General features: G+C 43.7%; 1 protein-coding gene across 7 annotated transcripts in view; it reads right to left on the bottom strand.

Annotated features, from left to right (window-relative positions):
* LOC139051030 (uncharacterized) overlaps window positions 1–24,454 on the bottom strand; it is a 58,856-nt gene that overhangs the window by 20,105 nt on the left and 14,297 nt on the right. For all 7 annotated transcript variants that reach the window (XM_070528042.1, XM_070528044.1, XM_070528045.1 and 4 more), the window contains 4 exons: window positions 23,926–24,057; window positions 15,966–16,124; window positions 13,835–13,879; window positions 11,493–11,534 (listed from right to left, as the gene is read on the bottom strand). In XM_070528042.1, coding sequence (XP_070384143.1) covers window positions 11,493–11,534; window positions 13,835–13,879; window positions 15,966–16,124; window positions 23,926–24,033 — 354 coding nt within the window. In that variant the 5' untranslated portion in view covers window positions 24,034–24,057. The remainder of the gene's footprint in view (window positions 1–11,492; window positions 11,535–13,834; window positions 13,880–15,965; window positions 16,125–23,925; window positions 24,058–24,454) is intronic.

Here is a 24,454-nt window from a genome sequence, read left to right on the forward strand (position 1 = left end):
GAATCCCGGCTACGGCGACCGCACTTCGATTGGGGCAAAATGCAAAAACACCTGTGTGCTTAGATTTAGGTGCACGACGAAGAACCCCAGGTGCTCAAAATTTCCGAAATCCTTTACTACGGCGTGCCTCAAAATGAGAAAGTGGTTTTGGCATGTAAAATTCATAATTTTTAAGAAAGAAAAGTGCAGAGCCGAGGGGTTAACTTGTTGGACATCAACGTTTTTGTCGCGACATCAGAATTCTGGACATTCATGTATTTTTATTTTTCCAGATGAAAGTGCTGTTCACGAGACTGTTACGTTTTCAGCGCTTATTTTGGTCAACGAGTGGGTGCTTTCTCTTCATCTCTTAGCTTCTTTGTCCGACTGCGCGTCATATAGCGGAGATGTTGTTCATGTCGGGGCTCTGGTGAAACCAGGGTTCCTCCACTGGAGTTGGTACAATCCTGAGACGGGGCTATTCTCGTCGGTTCACAGAAGGATGACTTTGTGCCGGTTTGCTTGCTTCCACTTATCTTCCAGGCCTGTGGGATTCCAGCATATTTGTCTTCTTTTTGCTGAAGGGTAAATGTTTTCCTGTCCTGGCGATCTGGTGACGGGGCGCTTCTGTATGAAGAAACTGGAATGGAAGAATGTATGCTCATTTCCAACGCAACTTCGTCCTTTATCCACAAGCGTATAGTGCTGCTTGGGATGAGTTGATTATTTGTACCTCTTGAAATCGGTGGCACTGTTACTTTTGGTGCGTCGGCGTAGCTTTGGATTCGTTGCAGAATCGGCTGGTACACTCGGTTTTGCTTTTTCTGATGGCAAGTTTCACTCTGAAACAGCGTCGGTTTCAATGTTTACAGGTTATGTGACGATAATACAGCCAAACATCCACGACAGTGCTGATGGTGCTTACAGTGAAGTTTACTTTTCCCCAAGAAACTAAACATGTTGGTCCACAGTGTTGTTCTGCAGTCTCTGTTGAGCTGCAAAGTACTACAGTGGGAACCATCGAAATGTCAAAAAACACTAATCCCCGAATACCTCCCCCCCCCCAATTGTGCCTGCTGAACAAAACATTTTTGTCATTGTTGATGTTTTGCCTATACATATCTAGAAATTCGAAAAGGAACTGCTCGTCGCAATTCTGGAGTAAAACATATTTTGTGCCAAATGCTTCGCAATTATGCTTTGAAATTCAAACAGAAATTTCAGTTCACGATAGAGGACATCTCTTTCTCTTACAAATTATTCTGGGCAAATAAATTTACTTTTCTTTTCCTTAACATACAGGATAAAATTTTTCGCGACTTTTTTATTCCTCTTTGAATTGTGTTCAACATAAATGCTCCTAGGGTAATAAAACTGACGCATCAGGAAATCATGTAATATTTCAGTACAAACTTTTATTTCGTCAGCAGAATGTGAAGGAATGCTAGATAAGTTGTGGCGTACATTGCTAAAACAATGATATCTAATTTAAAAGAAAGAAGTCCGCAGGCTTTCCTTCTTTAAAAAAACATCCTATGCTACGTATGCTGCATGTATCGAAATGGAATTTTATAGGTAAAACTATATGCAGTGCTTTGCGAAGGTTTCCTTCGATATTTTATTCCTGCTCTGCATCGCCTTTTCCCCACAAGTGGGAATACATTTGAGGGAATAGACGAGGGAAAATTAAGGTCAACATGTCGCACTATGACTGGAAGCCCGCACCTCCCACTGCAAATGTTGCAAGCGGTCCAGATAAATCGTGCCCACTTACGATATATTGCCCGTCAACCGAACATCCTCCAGCTCGCACATATTGTTCTCAAGTCATCGACCTGCTCGCATCTGACTACGAGATCGGTCTGTTCCTTTGCTGCCTTATTGGATGATCTCTTCCTTGTATGTCACTACAAGTGTGCCAGGTATAAAACGCATAGAACCCCCGTGCCAGCATTAAAGTATTTAATGCTACCACACATCGTGTGTTGCTCCGAACAACGTTGTCACAACTACACTGATGGCACTGTGACAATTGTGACAATAGAGTTATCTGTCACAGAAGCGTGGGTTCTATCAAGAAGCGTCGTTATTTCTGTGAAGCGTAGCCACAGGGCCTCTTATTAGCACGTAGCTAGCTGCACTCCAGACAGCTTTCATCTAAATTTTAATGCAAAATGTCAGATGCTGGGCCATCTCTGGAGACACTCGTACTGCCATGCTATCCCTGGAATCGCTCCACCCCAAGCAACAAGTTGTCTACATCAACTGCTTGCATACCTAAACCTGTGCTGTGCAGCACAGCATTTATCTGCATCGGCTGCCTCCTCACTGCGGAGTAGCAGGCAACCTACATAAGGACTTCATCACTTGCCCAGTGCAGAACCCTGCAGCGCTACTCTCAATACAACTCTCTAGGAGTGATCAATCAGCGTTGGTGGCTCGTTCTTCATAGCACTCACAATGTGCTTTCAGGGCCGACTAAGATCGGTAGTGCGGACCAATGTGGATCTACGATCCCACGTGCAGGTTTCGCACGCCGTGCTGTCTTAACCGGTGCGATCTGGCCATCCCGATTCTGCATTCAGCTAACTGCCGCAAATACTAAAACAAACGTTCTATTCAAAATAAGACAGATATGGCCCGCATTGTGCCTTGAGAGAAACAAAGGGGAAGGTATGGATTACTTTATCTGGGCGTCCAGGTTATTTCGTACACTAAAGAACAGCCTTTGATGGTATCCCCGGCAACTGTTCGACCATGTCCGAGTAAGGGAAATTTGGCGTTTATTAGGCCTCCTGTCAGCCACCTGATGATACAATCTCTCGGCAAATTTGAAAATAACTTAAAATAAAGAAAAGAACGGGCGGAGAGAGAGAGAGAGAAAACATTTATTTATCATGAGATTGGGGACTTCCTCGCAGGGTAGAGCCCTTAGTTCAGGGCCCCATTGGCTCGCGCCACTCCGCGTGCCCGCCGGATCAGCTGTCACTGCTTTTGCGGGTCTGAGCTGGTCAGCGCAGTCTCCCAGGAGGAAGGGGAAGGTGAAGGAATAGGGGAATAGCCCGGAGGGTGTGGGCTATTCCCCTATTCAATGGTGCAATGATATACTGTGGGCTTTGCTCCACAATAGGGACAGTATGAGGGATATTGTGTGGGGTGGAAGAGGTGAAGATAAAAGAGGCAGTGAAATGAATTAGTTCGAAGCTGTCGCCACGCAACGGCATCTTCTCGATCAAGGGAATTATGTGGTGGAGGGAAGTGTCTCCTGGTATCTCTGTAATATTGTAGAGTTTTAGTGTAGTTCAGTGGTTCTGTCGGTGCGTCGTCTGGGTTGGACAGCTCTTCCAATGGCGCCCGGTTAGCGAGCTCTCGGGCTACTGCATTAGCGCATTCATTACCATGGAGAGAGGCGTGACCAGGTGTCCAGAGGACACGCACACTGTGTAACGCTGAGGGGTGTAATGATGTAAGGATGCGGTGTGTGTAGGGTGTCACCCTCCCTTGTGCCAAAGTCCTGCAGGCGGTCTGAGGATCAGTGACCACTGTGATAGGTCCATCCGGAGCCGGCATGGTTGAAGCGTGTATGATGGCTAGGGCAATAGCAGCCTCTTCCGCCGTGCCACTGTCCATGGTGTTGAGCGTGGCAGAAGCTCTCAGAATGTCTGCACTATCTAGTACGACTAGACATAGGGCACGTTTTTGTGGGTAGCGGGCCACGTCGGTGTATAGGACTGGAGTGTTTGATTTGTCATCGCCAAATAGGCGAGCCAGGGATTGTGCTCTTGCTTTTCCTCGACCTTTACAACGGTCAGGCTGCATATTCTGGGGAATCTGGGCCACATGAATTTTGTTGCGAATGCTAAGCGGAAGAAGTTTGCGGTTTTCCTTTAGTGGTTTTCTTGGTATTTGGTATCCTAGCCGGGATAGAATGTGGCGCCCTTGCATTGTTCGTTGCAGACGTTGCAAGTGGCTGTTCAAATGACCTTCAACTAGTTCGCGGATGGTGTTGTGCACCCCGAGTTGTAGTAGGAGCTGCGTAGACGCATGTTGGGGTAGTCCCAGCGCTGCCTTTAGTGCCGTACGGAGGAGGGTGTCCATCTGGTGCATTTTAGTCTGAGTCAGATTATGATAGGGGAGGTGGTAGGTTAATCGGCTAATTATGAGGGCTTGCACAATTTGGAGTACGTCTTTTTCTTTCAGTCCTTGTCGGCGGTTTGTAATGCGCTTTATCCTGTGCGTTATTTGGGTAACTTGTTGGCGGAGCACGTGTAGGGTATGTGTGGCCTTCCCATTGTGTCGTATGTGAAGTCCTAGTACACGTTGTCTGTCTACCCTTGGAATGACATTGCCATTGAGATGCAATGTGATGGCTGGTGGAATATCGTCCTTGTTCCGTTTTTTGAATACAAGCAGGAGCTCCGACTTCTCAGCTGCGAATGTGAGTCCTCCGGCCGTCGCATACTCTTGTACGATATTTACGGCTTCCTGTAGTGCGTCTTGAATGGCGCCATCTGACCCTGTGGTCACCCAGATTATAATATCATCGGCGTACAGGGCGTGCTGCACATTCGGAAGTTTGTCGAGGAGTGGTGGTAGCTTCGCCATCGCCACGTTGAACAGGGTGGGTGAGAGAACCGAACCCTGGGGAGTCCCTCTGCCGGAAAGCTTTATGATATCCGACCGAATATCACCTAGGCTGATGGTGGCTGTTCGGTCAGATAAAAAAAGGCTCGGACATAATCATAAATGCGCTTTCCGCATCGGGAGAATGCAAGGTTGTCTAAAATGAGGTCATGTGAGACGTTATCGAAGGCTCCTTTGAGGTCCAACGCCAGAATGGCTCTTGTTTGAGCTTTACTTGGACCATCCGCAACATCCTCCTTAAGTTGTAGGAGTATGTCCTGCGCAGACAGACCTGGTCGATAGCCGAAGGTATTCGGAAAGAATTGGTTCGCTTCGAGGTGAGGCTGGAGGCGATTTAGAACTACGTGCTCGAAGAGTTTGCCTATACACGAAGTCAAGGAAATGGGTGTGAGATTTTGGAGGGACAGCGGTTTCCCGGGTTTCGGACTTAAGGTGATATGGGCGTGTCGCCATTCCTGTGGAAGCGTTCCGTTTTGCCAATTGTCGTTGTAGTATGCATTGAGATGCCGTATGGCCTAGTCGTCGAGGTTGCGTAGCAGTGCATAGTGAATGCCCTCTGCTCCGGGCGCCGTGTTTCGTCTTATGCCGTGTAGGGCTGCTCTCACGTCTGTCTCTGTAATATCGCCGTCCAATTGGGTTTCTTCCTCGTGTGGATAGTCTTTGTACTCCGGTCGGTGGCCTGTAGCAATGTATCTTTGTTGCAGTGTTTGGAGGAGCGCATCATCATTCATTTGTTCTTTGTGGATTATAGTGCGGACTGTGTTCGTTGTGTGCGTTTTTGTGTGCGTTGGGTCAAGTAGTGCTCTGAGGAGGGACGAAGTTTTGGAACTACTTAGTGTGCCATTAAGGTGTTCGGAGAGGTTGTGCTAATTGCTATTAGTGAGGTTGGTGGCATATTCTTCAGCTTCTGCTGTGATCCGGGCGATTCTTTGTTGCAGCCTACGGTTGTGCCTCTGCCTCTTCCATCGTTTGGTCAGGCCTCTTCGAGCATCCCAGAGATGGAGCAGATGTCTGTCCACATCCGGTGTCTCCATTGTTGCAGTAATTTGCTTAGTGGCTGCTTTAAAATCTGCTTGTAGCTGTTGTGTCCACTCGCGTAGAGATGGCGGGTCGTGTTGTTCAGATTTGGTTCGGTTGCGCCGGAAAGTGCCGCAGTTCGTCATTTTAATTCAACGTTCTGGGGTGCGTATGGCCACTAGTTGGACTTCTGTGGCCAGAATGCTGTGGTCACTGCCCAGATTCTCCATTAGGTTATTCCAGGAGCATTGAGTCAACCCCTTGACCATTGTTAGGTCAGGGCAGGTATCCCTGCTTACACTGTTACCCGTTCTGGTTGGTTTGTCAGGTTCTGTCAGCAGAGTGAATTGATGAAGGTTCATAGCGTGGGCTAGACGGCGGCCTTTTGGAGTTTGTTTGGTACCCCCAGGCTGGGTGGGACGCATGGAAATCTCCCAGAATAATCAATTTTTTGGCTTGTTTACTGGCGGCCGAAAAAAGTTGTCCGAAGTCGTCTCGTCGCGATTTGGGTGCACTGTAGATATTAAGTAAAAACAAGCTGCTTTCATATCGATTCCTAGGTACAATTTCTAAGAGCACATGCGGAGTGTGGGAGCTGTCGAACGTGTTCTCTATCACTGTGATTTGTTTGGACACAAGGGTGGCAGCTAGTGGTTGTTTGGTAGTGTCATGCTTGTCGGTGTATGTATTGTATCCAGTGAGAGTGGGAGGGCAATGTACTTCTTGAAGTGCTATAACGTCTGGTGGGTGAGGACGTGTGGCTAGGAACTGTGTGAGGGAACCCTTCTTCCTTCGGTATACTCTACAATTCCATTGCCACACCGGGAAGGTGGTGGTAGTGCGCCTCGTAGGTTTGCTGGCCATGATTGGTTGATACCGCCTCGCTGGTGAGGGCAGGTGTTGTTGTACGAGCCGGACGGGTATAAGGGTGCGACCTTCGCGGTTCTCTAGTGGCGTTAGTGTCATGTGGAAGTGTGTCGTTTTGATGGCTGAAAGTTGAGCTAAAAGTTGTACTGATCAATTGTTTCATGTCAGTCATGGCTTGTTGTATGACCTGTTGTAGCATGTGCTTGACATCAGCCATGATCTCTTCCTTCATTTTTCGCATCTCCGCTCTTAATCTAATCCATACTAATCTAATACTTGACCAATCTAATCTAATCCCATACTTGACCGAGCATTCGAGCGAATCTGTTTGTGCGAAAAATTGTCGCGCCCCAGAGGACCAGGCGTGAAAGTCATGCTGGTCCCACCAGCGAGCAATACGAAAAAGGCGAGGAGCAGGCAGTCGGGTGATTCGTAACCACACCGTACCATTAGCGATATGTATTCTTGTGGCAGTGTCAACTGCACCCTGCACCAGCTCATCGGAGCTGCCAAAAGGCAGGGCTGTGATTTCGGCCCAAATATACAGCCATTAAATCGCCTCCCTCATTCTACCCGCTGCCAGGAGAAGTAGTTTCTTGAGAAAGTTCGTCGCCCGGTGCACTACATCACGCTGCAACACAAGACCAAGAGTAGCGGCAACCACTGACTCCATGCGGGCTGTTTGCTATTTTAAGTGTGTTGCCTTTGCGGAAGAAAGCGCTTTGCATACTCGCTATAAGAGGTACCAGCGCGCTGTCTTTTCACTTCTACGAGGATTGATAGAGCGCACATTTTGCCGAATAAGCGCCAGTGATTGTCCAAAGCACCTGGTGCTGTATTTGTTTACAGCGGCAAGTAAAGAGACTTAGTCGTTTTGCATGAAGTACACAAAATACAGACTTAGCATGCCTGACAACTCATTTAGAGAACGCGTATTTTTTTCTCACAAAAACGCGGATTCCGGTATTTACACCATTGGCAGCTGAACGAGGCGGCTGTTTATGCTGCTCTATGAACGGAGCCCACCGCTTGATGCATGCTTTAGATAACAAGCGGACAGTGAATCTCGAAAGTTGAATTATGAGTCAGCATAATAATACGCAGAAATACCCCTATGTACGTAGCATAATTTTTTGTGGAAGCACCAGCGAATACGATTGGCTTTCATAGAGAGCGGAAAAGTACTGACGTTGATAGTGCGCCGGGTTGTCGCTTGTGGCTTTTTTTAGTGTGTGCGCTGCGCGAAAAGAAAAATGGTTAATAACAATAAGCTCGAAAGTTGACTAAAAATTGTGGTCTTCAGCCTAATACCTGAACCTTGAGATCAGGTCCACCAGTAGCAGATGCGCGAAGTCGGTGACGGCGCTAGGCCTAACCTTGGCGGAACGTGATCGACATCGGCTCAAACTGTGCGCAGCTTGCAAGGACTCATGTTCGTGTAGCCTACTACGCAGCACTACTTGCCACCTGCTCCTTGGCCATCCACATGGAACATGACTTTTCGCGCTCAACTCACAGTTGTCGACTCCTCAATGCTGTATCTGTAGCCTTCCTATAAATCACAGCATGCTACGCGTATAACACCCCAGCACAGTCTGGCCAATAACTGATGAGGAGATATGGGAGCTGGTTGCAGGGTTATAAGTCCATCTGGAAAAAAATCTGCGCTAATCTCAAGCCTGCTGTTCTGAAGAAATGACTGAAGTGTGCGAAGAAATGTTCCCAGAGAATTTCTTGGACAATTGTTAAAGAATCATCGCAATTGCTCTGTAATTTCCTCACTGAACATTCACCACAGACTGTTATTACTTGAGCTGAGGGACGTCCTTGGAATATGGACCAGCGCTACCTGCGCAGGTCGCGCAATCAAGGCAATCAATCTTCCTTGAAACGCTGGTTGCAATGAAGTACTTTATATGTTGAGAATAGTCTATTGCGTACGTTGTGTGTCTGTTGCGCATTGTACATGTCATTTATGCTTTCATCATACCCACCCGGAATAGCATGCTAGGCATGTTACCATGCCAAAACTTTTGAGCACTAAGAACATCTCTGTCATGCATGCAAACTGAAAGTAGCATTTTATTTACTGTTACCCCCTGTCTGCAGTGTCGTCTAATGCACTGCTGTTTCTGGGGCCTGCCACGGAAGTTCACTTTCGAATTTTCCACAAACATAGTGGTCATGAGTAGCAGTGCAACTGAGGCCCTCCAAAAACAAAAGCCGAAATGACAAAGAGAAGTGCTATCAGAAGAACGTCCAAATCTAGATTCGGATCACTTAGGTAGGCGACATCTAGTAATTAAAACCTGTAATCTCTCCACCATATTTAAAGTGTATTGTTTATCTTGATGCACTGGCAGTGTAAATGTGTCGTAGGCAGTTTGAAGAAAAAGAAGGCAAAGGAAGCTCCTAGTAGTTTCAGCACAGAGAAAGCATATTTGCTGTCACTCTAACGATGATTCTTTGCTACTTAAGTGTACGAGTGCTTCAAATCCACCGAGAACGAGGTAGGAAATAACGTAGCATTTTCATGAAGACTCGAGCTGCACCGTTAAACTGGGAATCACAACGGACATTGGAATTTGTTTAGCGCGCTTCCGGCTATAATAAGAAATATGGCAATGCGTTCGGTAGTTGAGATTTAATTGTTCGTTATATAACGTCATAAATAGAGGATGACTAGGAAATTTCCTTCCCTTCCAGCCTCTGTCAGCTATATGATAAATTGAATCTATTTGTACTCGACGTTTTGTTTGGTGTTATAAATAATATTACCTTCCTGTTATGTTGTTCCGTTTCCTCTGACGCAGAATAATGCTAAAATAACTTATTCACATTTTTAAAATTGCATTCACATTCCCAGCAATTGCAGCATTCGCATGCTGTTAGTGATTGCCTTGCGCTGTCATAATTGTGCACATCCAATTTCATTGCTTTTGCCTAGTAAAACCATTTCAAAAATATCAATCTACTTGTGCAGCTTTTATTCGAAAATGACTCTCTTGCATACATACTGAAAAACTAAATAAATTTCATTGATTGATAATACAACGTACTTTGTTGCCCGTCTTAAACCCCTATGAAGCTTGGCTGCGTTGTCACAAGACTCAACTTGGCCCTAAGGCGATGCATTAACTAACCATGACTTTTGGTACCCCAGCCGAAAACATCCTATGTAAAGTGATCACGTGGGTCTGCTACTAAGGGTCAATAAACGCTCTCTGAGTTTTCCAAGAAATTGTGGTCTTTCAGCGACATTAACAGAACTTTTGAATTCAGAAAGGCTCTTTGCTTGCTCTCAGTACTCTTGAGCTTAGCAATGCTGGCAAAGAGAAGTTTACCATTTTAATTAAGCAGAAAAGCTGGTTTTGGAGGAAAAAGAATTGAATACGTATCACTGGTAGCTTTGAGGAAAGGCTAATAACTTGTTGAGTGATAACCTGACCGATAAGAAAGTGCACTCTCTAAGCTAAATTATTGCTCCTATTTATGGAGAAATTTTTTTATGTCCACTGTAGTATGAAGGCCTCTCCCAGCGATCTCCAATTATGCTTGTCTTGCGCTAGCTAATACCAGCTTGCACCTGAAAATTTCTTAATTTCATGACCCACCTAATTTTATACCATCTTCTACTGCGCTTTCCTTCCTTTGACACCTATTCTGTAACTCCAATGGTCCAGCGGTTATCTACCTTACGTATTACATAACCGCATTACATAACCTCTTGCGCATCACATTTCTTTCTTTGAACGTCCCCTAGAATACCGGTCATACCCGGTTGCTCCCTGATCCATACCGCTAACTTCCTGTTTTTTACCATTACACCTAATATCTTTTTGTTCGATTGTTGTTAGCGTGGTCCTTAATTCATTCTCACGCTAACACCTACCACGTGGAATTTTGCTACAGGGGCCCTATAATGCAAAACTATTCCAATATGTTTTTATTCCAATCTCCTGACGTCAAATTTGCGTAACCGCTGACGCAAACATCAGGCGGTGACTCACACGGTTGTCTGAATAGACCAAATAAACGCTCTGTTCGATCATAGGTCACTTTGTTTGCTTGAAAAACGAATAACATTGCCTACATGGAGCGGCTTGTCGTATCTGATTGGCTAGCGCGAGGCAAGGGACGCACTCAGGTGGAGATGGATTCGATGGGCCCGAGCAACTGCCCTGAAAATCCATAGCCGGATGAAGAGTGTGGTACCGGAGTCTGCAATTGGTCCGCTTTCCTTCAGTTCGTTTGCAGTGGCTGGCCGAAAATTGCGGCGGCATGCAATGACAGGTGAAGAATGACGCTAAAACGGATCCTCAACAAAGAAGCGTTGGTATAACGAGGTCGCAAACGTGCCGAATGTGCTTGAAAACGTTACACGGCCACGCAGAAAGCTTTATTATGCGCAAAAAAACCCATGCTCCCTGGCAGGTGCGAGTAGCCATTTCCCGAGTGATTGGTGGCAGACTGCGGCTATTCAGAAGAATATTCAATTTTGTTTGGCGTATTAATACATCTTTAATGCGTACACTGCACTTTGACTTGGTGAGTTCTCGCGATTTTGTGACATGGCGTGACAGGCAGATGAAGTGGGTGCAGCCCGAAAACTCTTGACCAATAGCCGAGGGCTAATGTTGAAAAGGCGTCGAATCAGAAATAACTATTTTATTGTTCGGCCAAATCATGCACATTAAATGTGTTCACGTGATATCAGATGGGGAGCTGTCGCGATTTTCGTGACGCCGCATGACAGACAGGCGAAGGGGGGGGGGGTCCATAAAAGTTTTCAACCAGTCACAGAGGGCTGATTGCAGAATTAGAATAGAAAAGTATGGAATAGCTGTACGCTACAGCGCCCGAGGGTTTGTGTTTAGAAAGCATGAAAAGAGGTGTGTTTTGCATGTGTTCGCTTCGTAGACCACTCTGACTTATAGCAATAGAGCAGCACACCAAAAACATAATAAAACGTGATGTAGCCCTACCTTTTTGGAGTTTCCAGAAGCGGCAGCTGCAGCATCGCTTGCCTGGAATTAAAAAGAAAAAAAGTGCATGCTGTGGTTACAATAGTCAAGGGACGGGCCAGCAATAGGTAAACACACTGTATATATCTCATACGGAAGAGCAAACAGCGCTGAATTATTGAAAAATATAGCTGTTCCGCGCACTCCCAGTGAAAGCAAATATGCTTGAGCTGGTCACTTCATTTTAGAGGGACGGCAATGTAATGACGATACAAATAATAGAATCTGTGTGGTTTTACGGCGGAGCATAGATGCCGTAGCTGCTGGAGCCACACAGTCGATCGTACACCATGGTCTGCTGTTGGGGCTGTTTGCTTTCCTAATCAAGACCTTTAAAAAGCGCTCAAACAACACACACATACACGAAGAGAGCTAAACAAGAAGTGAAATTGGGTAGCAGAAAGGAAATGCATCAGGCCTTTCCTATAGGTTCCTGATGTAAGCGCAGCTACATGGAAAGCACAAGAGCGGCTGCCCACTCCTGCTTATTTTATTTTTGTGCAGACATTCTTTCGCGCGTCCTCAGATATAATGACATATTAGTTCGGCGGAAATGCAAACTGCGGAGCAAGTTTATAGATATGGAAATTATGCTTCCACAAGTGCTGAAATTCTACAATGACAGGACAATTAGTCAGCAGCGTCGATAAGAAACATATCGTTCGAGTAATAATGAGGTGAAAAATACTAGGGAGGAGATTATTGATGCTCAGATCACTGGAAGCATAAGTGGTTGTAACATACAGATAAATTTGTTTTACTGAAGAGAGAGAATATAATATACGCCTAGAATAAAAAGCTATAATTCAATAGATGCAAATCTCCAAGCACAAGTGGGTTAGTTGGCTATTTGTCGCCACCCTGTTTCAAACGGGAATGCCAATCAAAAACATGGTGATGGTTTCACCATGTTTTCAAATGCTTCACTGGCTTAATATTCATCAACCTTGTGGACATCCGCAGAACTTATTTGCGATGTTCAGCGTCGTCGCATTTCGATCGAGTTGTAGCGGCTGGCCTGGTTAGCTCCGTTGCCAGTGCGACCGTCAGTGAAAGGTCTTAGTCCGCGGTGCAATCGCAAGACGAAGACAATTTTTCGTTTAGCTCCGAAGCTTTCTTCCTTCAAAAAATCCTCTCTGTTTTTGTAACATCGTGCTGCACTGCGGTAGATGGAAATACATAATATATTCAAGATATCATGTATCACACAAACATTATTCGCGACTGGTATATATGTTTGAGCCATCTATGAAATATCAATAAGGGCTGGTTCATGAAGTCTTAATCAATGGCGGAATAACAAATATTTCCAAGGGACACATTTTTAGTAGGGGCCAGGTAACGTTATTCACGAGAGCTCTGCTCACTCGCGAGATCTACACAAAAAACCAGAAATGCTGACAAATGCAAGCTTCTAAAAACAGAAAGACTCTGCGCTACAAAAATGTATGAAAACGCAGAGTGAAATCCACGCGAATTGGCTGCCTTCAGTGTACATTATCAACCGATAGCTGAGAGGTGTTATTGGACATAACCTACGATTTAGCACATATCAACTCTGTTTATGTTTTAACCATTTTCCACCTTTGCGTTTTGCGGCCAAATGGTAAAGTATATGACTATTATATTATGAGAGGGTTAAATCGTAACAAAACAATAATTTTTACAAACAATTGAGCCATACATTCCGGTTCTTTCTTTGACGTGGACAGGTAGATACTACGTTAAGCTTTAAGTTTTATTTGACGTTCTTAAAGATATTTGCTGTTCAGCCTCGGTTGAACAAGGCCCACTGCCCCTGGCAGTTATTTCGCGAAGTAGAGAGCTTCGGTAAGTTGCAAACACAACAATCACACGAAAAAAGTGTATGTATTGAAAAAGATAAAATATTTATATTTCGTTGGTGTACTTATGCATTTATCGTTGACCGCGATTATCGTTGACCGCGAACAAGGCTGCAATAAAGTCTAGGGCTGCATCTCGTAAAGCCGATGCATGAAAGCATGAGTAAATTTCAAAGCCTTTTGAGAACTTAAGTTTCTCGTTACGACTTTCTTTGCGGCATGTATTTTAGCCCCCAAGCTTTATTATATCTCGCTACCAGTTCGGTTTCCTTCGTTGCTTCGAGGTTTCCAAAATATATGGTCTGAGTATAGTCATCAGAGGATTCCGAAAACAATTTATAGAACCGAGAATTCCGCAAGACCACGTTTTGCTTAATGGACGTTTGGCTGTGTAATTACACTACCAAAATGCCTCTTGGCCCACTGAAGAAAAATGGGAGAAAAATTCAGGTGTCTTACCTCGTGTGCTTCTTCAAATTTACGCATGCACTTCTCAGTATGCGCCTGCAATTGTAAGAATTGATGCAAGTGTCAATTTATGAAAAACAAGGGTACAGCAAATTGCAGAACATTGTCAGGAAGAGACTAGTAAGGGCCGAACAGTTGAAACTATAGCACACTATAAAGAACAAATTAAAGATTGAAGAATAAAATATCAGCTAGCCAAGTTTGTAGTGAAGTAATCGGAAGACTACTAATGTTTTTGAATAACATTGAAGGCTTTTTATATGTCATAACAGGAGTGCAATTACAAAATTTGTAGGCAATTTTTCACATTATTTTGTATTTCATTGTTGCTTTACCTGTATTATTTTGTACTACTTTATATTATCAAAGTCAGGTTGAACAATTAAAGAACTGATGTATTATTATGTCCTTTCATTTGCCTGCTTTGCACTTTTTACAGTGTGGCTTAATAATGTTATTTTTTGGTGCTACCTGACAATCACTCCTTTTAAAGCCTTGTAGCTTCATTATAGTATTGCGCTTATTAACTTAATAAAACGTTATTCTGTAATCCTGAACTCGAGTCTCTAAAAGAGGAAGAAGCTGGACTTTTGACAAATTACTATTTGCTGGAAGAATTGTAAATTATCGTTTGTTTGTCGGCTGCTTGATAGATTGCATTTGGCGTTCAGACGCAAAACACGAGGGCCCCGTGAAGCTGTGCGTTGAAAGTTTCCAAGTTAGCCTTCATAAGATGCGTTTAACGTGGCAGAACTAAACCAGGGTACGAAACGTTTCTCTAATGCGCGCTGATTAGACTGCGGTCACCCTGGCCGGAAATCCAGCCATCGTCATGCTTTGACATTTGACATCTGCAGGGCGGGGGTGGGGAGGGAGGAATGCATTATGCGAGAATCACTTAACTGAGAGTGTGTTACTGCCTAACCGGAGTCTTGTACGATTTAGATGAACCGTTTGACACATAGAAAGCACGCTGATGTTATATGTTTGGATGAAGCCCTGCCGCTAGCAGTCATGAGATCCCGAAAAAAGTACTTAACTGCCGCCAAAACGCTGGGCATAACAATGTATTGTATTTGCGAAAGTTGCTCTGAAGAATGTCTGAACTATTTGAAACCGGTAATCGTCTCTGTGGACCTTTAAAATATTCCACTAAAATAGCATGCCTTTCAGCGGGTGCTATCTTCAAACTGTAACCGCACCAGTTATTGAATATATTATGTTAAAGTTTAGGCGAGTTGTTCATGCCATGGGTGATTATGGCAAAATTCACCGTGTCTTTTGTTAAAATTGTTTTGCTGAAAAGTCAATCTTTGAATATTGTCAAACAGATTTAGGTGTGTGATAAAACACAGCTTCAAGCTTCGGATACAACGTCCTATACGCTTGTCATTTTAAGCTGAGAACTCGCTTGGGATTTTCAGAGTTAGTAACAAGAACTTGGTGGAGGTCGTAAATCAGCATTTTCTTAAATTTTAACCTGTTATCTCGCAAAGGTGAGTGTATATATATATATATATATATATATATATATATATACACTCACCTCGGTTTCCTTTCTTCTCCTTCATATATATATATATATATTTCGGTGTGTATGTGTGTGTCTGTGTGTGGCGGTGTCAGCTGGTGGATCGACTATACTCGATTCAGGTCACCATATTCAATAGCCATTGTGAGGTAATAAATAACATTGAATGCATGGATAGTTAGCTGGATAGGAGATGAAATATGTGATTTTAGCAGGTATTGCTCACTAGTATAGTATTGCAAATTATTACCAAATGAAAACGCGTTTCCGGCGTTTAATAAAAATACTTCTTGCAGCTAAACTTGATAAACAGCAAAAGTATACACCTTTTAAACAAACCCTGTAGTGAGAAGTTGTGTGGAAGTGGCGGATTCTGTATTTTAGGTAACGCAATGTACCGATGTCATTCACACGCACCGGAATCACACAACTGTGTGACAAATGTGTGATTCATAAATTTCTTTTGGACTTCTGTGCGCACAACATATATGCACTTCCCAGTGAATACAAGTGAGACAGTTGCGGCTGTATTAATATGTGACGTTTACTTGAATGACCGCTGAAAGAACAAAACGAAATTCGTACGCTCACCTTCATGTCTTTCCGAGCGACATTTTCATCGCAGTAAGGGCAAGGAGCTCGCACTTCATAGCACACTTCTAGGTGACGCGACATTTTCGATTCTTTCACATTCCTGCCACAGTGCTTGCACGTAGTCTTTTCAGGATCGACGGATGCTGGGCCTTGCGACTGTGAAGACAGCGAGCAATGTCTTTAAGTTTCTGTCATGAAATTTCGTTGAAAAGACGCGAAATGCACAGAATGATGACCGCGACCCTATTTTACACTTATTGCAAGTTGGAGGCCTCTAGCGGCAAACTTCCATTACCTCTTGTGAGCATTATCCTTGTTCAAAACCGACATGATGGCAGGAGGTTTGATCGAGGACTTTCATATGAAGAAAAGTGGCTGTTGTTGAATATCATGACGAGAATGTAGATTTATTGGCTTCCCCTTTGAAACAATGTTGTGGCAAGTAGTCGCCTACACCGCTTGGGTTACTCAGGTATGCTATACATACTTTCAATGCTGACATGTTTTTATGTATTTTCCAAATTTTTTCCTCTTCAAAACTTTTCTATCTACCTTTCGCCGTTACCCAGGCCTGCACCGATCGTATCGCTCTCTTCACTGCACAAACTGGGTTAGCGGAACTCCTATTTGCCTTTTTCAGAACGAGACGCAGCTGTTTTATACGTTGGCTGTGACTTCCCGAGGTGAGTCCCACGCGTGGGCATTTGCCGTATTCTATCGACATCTCCCTCAGCACGAATAGTGGGCATGGGATGGCAGCAATGGCGCAGTCCTTGCTGAGACCTTTCTTGTTTCCCACGCAGATTCTTGCACTAATCGAGCTGTTTCCTGTTCGCACCTGGAACACATCCGAGGGAGCGTGTACTGCCTTCTACCTTGCTGTAAACCCGGCCTTCGCATCAAGCGGCGGTTTGCTACTCCCTTCTTCATCTTCCCACGCTGGAAAGGGCAGCGGAATCATCACACCGGATCGTTTCATCAAAGCAACGGCATCAACTCATGCGTCACCCGGTGTTGCGCATATAAATAGGCCTCCGATGACGACCCTCGTCAGTGGGCATGGGATGGCAGCAATGGCGCAGTCCTTGCTGAGACCGTTCTTCTGCATTCAGGTTGGTAACTCGACTTGCCTTTACTGTAAGCGATCTAGCAATCGGGATTTGCTTCTCGACCCATGCCCGGACATTTTGTGGTGTTCATTTACCGAATGTGTACATGTCACAGAGTTGCATGTAATGTCCGCAGACATTGAGCTTAACCCTGGCCCTGATCCAAGTAGTAGCACTAGCCTGGTTCTCGAGGCTACCGAAATGGACGTGCGTCACGCAGAGCTAATCTCAACTCTTAATAGAGTGAAAGCCAATAGAAAATTACTTGAGGAGCGTGTTAGAAGCCTGAATGGCAGATTAGAGTCCGTAGAGCACAAAGTTGCTGCACTTGAAACTCAGCAGGAACATGCTCATATCCGAGGCATTATTACTGAGACCATGAAATATGAGAATGCATCCGTGCAATCTCGTGTGGATGATTTCGAGGATAGGTCAAGGAGAGATAACTGGATTTTCTATGGTATCGCCGATAGTACCTCAGAAACTTGGACGGAAATAGAACAAAAACTTCATTCAATTCTTGTCCAAATTTTCGCGCTGCAATTACCGGAAGAGGGCATTGCATGTGCGCATCGCTTAGGTGCCCTTATAAATAACAAATGTCGAGCAGTGGTAGTGAAACTGGCGTCATTTAAAGTAAAGGAAAACTTATTAACACAAAGGAGAAAGTGAAAGGATCCGGGGTATCCATTCAAGAAGACTTCTGTCGAGCAACTAGAATGACCAGGAATAAGTTAATTGCATTTGGAAAGTCCTCCGGTCAATGGTATCGTCTCAGGTACACCAAATTGTTCCTCAGCAAAACGCGCTACGTGTATTGCCCTCAAGCCGATACTGTTTCTGAACTTCAGCAGAAGAGTATTGCCACTGTCAGCGGTAATGGAGGCAGCAGCGCAATAAATTTCCCTAAAAATACCCCGTCCCCCGTCTAGAGTTAGCATCGCGCGGCCGTACAGAATAAGCATGACATCGATTACTCTGTGCTGTTCACTAACATTCGCTCCATCATTAATAAGCGCGATGCCCTGTCTGCGCTGAACGACACATGTAATGCAGACATTGTTGTTTGAGTCGAGAGCACGCTTTCAGAGGAAATTTAAAATTCTGAGCTTTTGGCGTGCTGTAAGGCCTACAATATCTATAGAAATGACCGAATAAGATGATGTGGTGGTGGGACTTTGATCGCTGTTTCGTCTGATATCACCTCTTTTGATACACGCGTGCCTTCGAAGATTGAATTCTTGTGCTCTTGTAATCACACAAATAACAAAGACGTGATATTTGCCGCTTGCTATCGACTACCCGATAGTACATCCACATTTTGCAATGAACTATTTGACTGTCTTAAAGAAATTGTTATTAAATATCCAGCAGAACCAATATTCTTGCTCGGTGATTTGAATTTCGCAGGCATTGACTGGGCTCTTAACTTCCCATCAGTGACGCTATCCTCAACCAAATGTTCAACAATTCGTGATATATGTTCGACCTTTGACCTCACCCAGTTTGTTGAAGAGCCTACCCGTATCACTGCAATTTCTGCCAACATTCCTGACCTCGTCTTCACCACATCTGATTCAATTTCTTTGTTATCAATTATACCTGGTTTAAGTGATCATTCCGTGATTCATTTTGCAATCCTCCTACGCTTGCCCCAGCGTATTAAATACTGCAAGAAAATTCGTGACGACAGCCGAACAGATTTTTCCTCGATCAATAACAAATCACAAAGATTTTCCGATTTCTTTTTTCCACAGTTCCGGGAAAGGACTATCGCAGAATACTGGCTCCTTTTCAAAAACAAGGTTGAAACACTAACCGAAAAATATATTACGGCTCGCCTATTATCTCCATGCAATTTGGCTCCTTGGTTTAAGTTTGTTTAAAACGGCTTCTTAACAAGAAAAATCCTTTTTCGACGCTTCAAGCTGTCTGAGGAAACCAAAGCAAAAGCTTCCTACGTAGCTATTGCATCTGAATATAAAATGGCCACCGCTCAGCCAAGAATTTTTTTTTTCTGAAATGCTACCTCATCTGCTCACAACTAATCCTAAGAAGTTTCGGAACGTTATCAACGTAGGCAAACGTAGAGAAATTGTTCTGAAAACTGACATTCGATTTCCTGTCCCCCGTGAGCTTTGTTCAACAGTTTTTAAAACCACATTCTTGCTATCTTTTTCTGACACTCTAATAGATACTTCACCATCCGCACGTGCCTTGACGTACCCTGAAATGGAGCCGATTTTGATAGACTTTGATGGCATATATACTTTCACTAAAAAAGCTAAACTTTTCTCATCGGCAGGCTTTGTTACCATAAATTACAAATTCCTTAAGAGTACTGTAGCGTATTCATCTGCTTGTCATATACTTTTATACAGTCTTTGCAGAGTTTAACACGTCCGGGCGACTGGAGGACGGCGAAGGTGATTCCAGTCAACAAATCTAGTGATACACATAACCCCTTAAACTACCGGCCGATCTCCTTAACTTATATTCCATGCAAATTATTAGAGGATATAATCTACTGCAACCTGGTTAGCTTTCTCGAGTCTAATAATTTTTTTGCGTCACAGCAGCGCGCTTTTCGCAAAATTATTCTTGTGAGTCTCAAGTATTAAGCTTTACTAATGATTTACCTTCCGCTTTAGATCGAGCTTCAGTTATTGACTGCAACTTCCTCGACTTCGCGAAAGCTTTCAATACCGTCTCACATCGACTACTATTACTGAAACTTAGCACACTCCACCCTGATTGTAACTTGCTTAAGTCGATTGAATGTTTCTTGCGGAATAGAACACAGTACGTTTCTGTTAATGATCATGACTCTATATTATGCAATGTAACATCCGGTGTTCCTCAGGGTTCAGTCCTAGGGCCTCTTCTTTTTCTAATTTATATTAATGACCTGCCTAATTCTGTTACTTCTAACATAAGGCTCTTTGCAAACGACTGCGCTCTGTACCGCGTAAATTCTAATGAGTGTGACTTCTCAGTTCTTCAATCTGACCCAAATAAAAGTTTGTCTTGCTGTGACACATGGCTTATCAAACTAAACATTAACAAATGTAAGGCAGTGGGGGTGTCTCGAAAGATGAACCAGTCCATTTCTCAGGGCTATGATCTTAACGGTTTCCGTCTTCTGTTCATCGACAGCTCAAAGTACCTAGGCGCCCATATCACTAATGACCTGTCATGGGAGAAACATATCCGCCATGTCATTAACAAAGCCAACAGTTGCCTTGGTTTTCTTCGACGGAATTTCCACCTCGCTCCCGTTCCTTTGAAACTACTACTATAGAAAACACTCGTGCGTTTAAAACTCGAGTACGCTTGATCAATATGTGATCCGTACACTGTCTCGTTATTAGAGTTAGAGTCCTTAGAATTGGTTCCAAAGCGGTCAGTTAGGTTTATTCTCTCTAACTATTATCGCTATGCCAGCGTCCTACCTCTCCTTTCTACCCGACGTCGAATTTCTCGCTTATGCCTGTTTCATAAAATGTGCTACACTAATAATGACCTAAAAATGACGCTTCTTTCGCCTCCAGGCCATTTCTCATTCCCTATTGACCATCAAATGAATGAAGGTTGGGGTGCTTCAGTGAAAAAGCAGTGTATACCTCGAAGCCTTCATCCCGAAAATAAGCCAAGACTGGAATCACCTTCCCGCCTTGCGCTTTGTGCTGCACATGATCGTATGACACTTCCTAACATAACATAAACGAATATGTATAATCGTGGCTGGGAAAAGAAATATAGAAACCAGTCTGCAATGTTCCGGTTTCTTAGTGTATTTTTCTTCCACACGGACTGCACAGGGCTTGCTTTGTTGCTTGTTAACTTGAAGTGTGAATTTCTGAACTATGTGTGCAGATGTCCGAACTGCACGCAGCAACACTTTATTGTAGTCTTTTTGTGTGGTCTTCACTATGTCCTTCACAGGATGTTCCACGGTTTATCGCCAGTCAAAGCGCAGGATTATCCCTCGAGTGTGCGAGGTGCCAACATCTCACTAAATCTATTTAGTACAAAAAAGACTGCTTTTACACGTATTTTGTTTTATAATTGGTGGAGCGAACAAGGTGGGGAAAAGAACTGTTCACACGGTATATTTCCATTATATGTTCCAGGAATGTATAAGGAATATAGTACTATGGCCCGTATGAAACGAGGAATTTCAAAGTGAAGCTTTTGTGGGCCCTTCTCGTGGGTTGGACGTTCATCGCCATTTCATTGCCTTGTAATCCACCTGATCACCGAGAACAGCTGCGTTTACGTATGGTGTACCATTGTGGATTTAACAGGGTGTCCATGTCACGAGACGAAAGCGAACTTACACTGCCAAGAAAGTGGAAGGCCAAAAATGACCCCTCGCTGAACCGGCATGTAAACGTTCTACCACGAAACACACAGCTATACAGCGTGCGAGTGAAGTCTTGAGATCCACCGCACATGCTCTAGAACACGTGAAATTCGCATACATAACGGATACACTCATTTCATCATCATGTGCATCAGTGTGAGCGCTAACTTCAAAGAAGTTAAACAAACATATTATCGAAAGCTGTGCTTCACCTATGTTGCTGCGTGTATCATTTTCATTTTTTTTTATTTCAGCGTGTCATCTTTGTAGCAGCACTGGGGTTACGCACCTAACTTTTCGGTGCTTTAAGTGCTGTTTGCAGTTGCATAACTATGATCTGTGTTTACATATTCCTAATATATTGCAATCAGTTATTTTACGGTCTAATCATTGTATGTTCTATTGTGCACGGAATATTCATTACACGCACTATTTAGCGCAGGGTGAAAACATTCGTCCAGTGCTAGTAGAAGTGCCTCAGTAGGAGTAGAGAGGTTCTCCACACGCTCATGTGGGATGCACACAAACATAAATGTTCGCCACACACATGCACGAAAGCATGCAAAAAACACCAGCACAAACTCACTTACTGCTCTACTAACGCATATATGCACCGAGCACACATGAGGAAAGGAGTCCTTAATGTGGCACCAAATAGCAACATTAGGTGCATTTATTCTGAAAGCGTGTTTTTACAGGGCTCTGGCAGCGTTCGCATGGTGGCGGATTAGGATAAATTATTCTATCAAATTAAGGTGAGATTCCCTTTCTTTAGTCGCGCCAATAACTCCGAAGCTGTGTATCATTGGGACGTCAGGGATTACGAAGACCTTTCGCTAATTTGGGTCGTTCTAGAACAGGAAGTGTTCTCGAAATTTGCTAGGTCGATTCTTCAGTTCACTTATATTGGAATATCATTCTTTCCCAATACTCTGTCAACCACACTCACCATAGCGACTTGCAGGTTAACAATGTCACTGTAAGATGGTGCAAGAACGTCAGCGTGGCGTCATTACCAGTACTTCGCATTTCCGACTTCATGGTATTACTGAGCCTCCTCTCTCCATAAGAGTGTTTCTATTGCGGTGAAAAGGCAATTTACTACAAGTGTAAAGCTCCCATCTAAATGCCACTACCTGAAATGAAGGCGGATACCAAGTTCGCATTACTCTGAGAACAACTGAATGGCGTCGTCGCCATTCCGTAATGACTTTTAAATGTATTTCTTCAGAGCTTCATGGAGATTGGTAATGTTCTGTACCATTTACTATAGGTTACTAACGAGCGATACCATGACAAGTAAAATGAGAAAGATTGACCTTAAGTGGCGGTTGGGTGGAACTGCTTGCGAAACCGAGGTTCTGGAATGGCTGGTTAAATTCGCCTGTTTTAGCATCTGGAAGTTCATCTCGAATAAAAGGAGCATGGAGCAACTGTTGCATTTTTAGATGATCAGTTTTTCCTTGAAGTGGAGACTGGCGGACTTTTACCATCCCGATGGTCACATTTCTGAAACCAAAGTTCGCTGCTTCCGTTTCGTGTAAAACCTAGGTATCTCACGTGGTATTGTTTGGCTGGAAAAAATACAGCGTGGCATGGATTTTTAATATGCTTGTGACGCTGCTACAGACCATGGCAAAATTTTTAGGCAGGCATTTTTCTGAAGGATACAGATTCACAAGGGCAGAAATGAAGGCCAGCTGATGTTGAAGTTTCGAGGAAAGGAGCTCAATACAGAGGACAGGGATATCCGCACAATAACACGCACTTGGAAATCCTTGCTTCGTCAGAAAATCACGCATGCGTACATCGACTCTTCTTGAACAAACCTATTTTTTGTCACCAAGCAAATACATTAGGCAACAGAATTGAAATACGCATGCCTGACTTCTCAGCTTCGGCTTACTTAATTTTTCGTTTGCTGTGTTTTTTTAAGTGAGACAGGCGGCCATAAAAATTACGAGGGAGCAGAGACAGATCACCTGCCAACCTGAACAAGCGGTGCTATTGTACATCACTGCAATCGCAACAAAGCGTTATGAACGTTTTTCTTTTCACGTTATTCTAACACTGATTCATTTCCTTTCCTAAAATGAAGGACTATGTTAGTGTGCAATCTATGGATAGAAGGGCCGATGTTCAAACCTATTTGGTAAACTTCATTTCATTCCCTTATCACTCTTATTACTCACTCTGTAATCCAGAATGAAATTTATGCATCAATTGCCCAATTTTAATGTTTTTCTTTACCACTTTTGCAAAGCGATATTGACAGTTTCGACTTACACTAACTATTCTTGGGTCGTACTGTGTGATTCTACTTTCAGGTACAACGATTCATCTTAAAAACACCAAAATGAATGCTCTGCAACACGAGTTGTTTCGATTTTCTTTTAGAAATAAATGTCTGCTAGTCTCATGGTCTGCACATCTTATTTACTAAGCAAGAGGAAAGTTGCAGTATGTCTAAGCTAAAGCTTACCTTACGTGGAAAGTCGTTGTCACACTTCGGCTGGCAATCAGTCTTAAGCTCCATCCATGAGGTGGATGGTACTTTATGGCCACACTTGGTACACTTGATGCTTGACATCTCCTTGCATTCTATGTAATGTTTCTGCGAAAGACAAATTCAATGATGTACCAAAGAACATCGTCGCCGGCCTACTCGATGTCTCCACTGTAAGATGAAGGCGTTTCTTGAAAGCATCTGATAACACCTGAATGTTGGAGCACCATGCCTAGGTTTGATTGCCTCGCTCCTACGCTTGGGCGAAAAAATTTTGTTCACCTCTGGCATGCGCCGACTTCGTTTCAGCTAAAGCATTCCTGTTCGTAGCTACATTTCCTCCATAGTTTTCCTTCATTTTCTCTAGTTTTGTATAGCTATAACTTCGGGCAGGAATTTGCATGTGTTTGTTCATTTGTTTAACATTTAGTAATATTCATAAGCAAATCATAAGAAGCAGCGAAGCTATAATGGTCCCAACTCGCGCAGCAAACCACCCTACTTG

Source organism: Dermacentor albipictus, chromosome 10, assembly GCF_038994185.2.
Source record: "Dermacentor albipictus isolate Rhodes 1998 colony chromosome 10, USDA_Dalb.pri_finalv2, whole genome shotgun sequence".
Lineage (NCBI taxonomy): Eukaryota > Metazoa > Arthropoda > Arachnida > Ixodida > Ixodidae > Dermacentor > Dermacentor albipictus.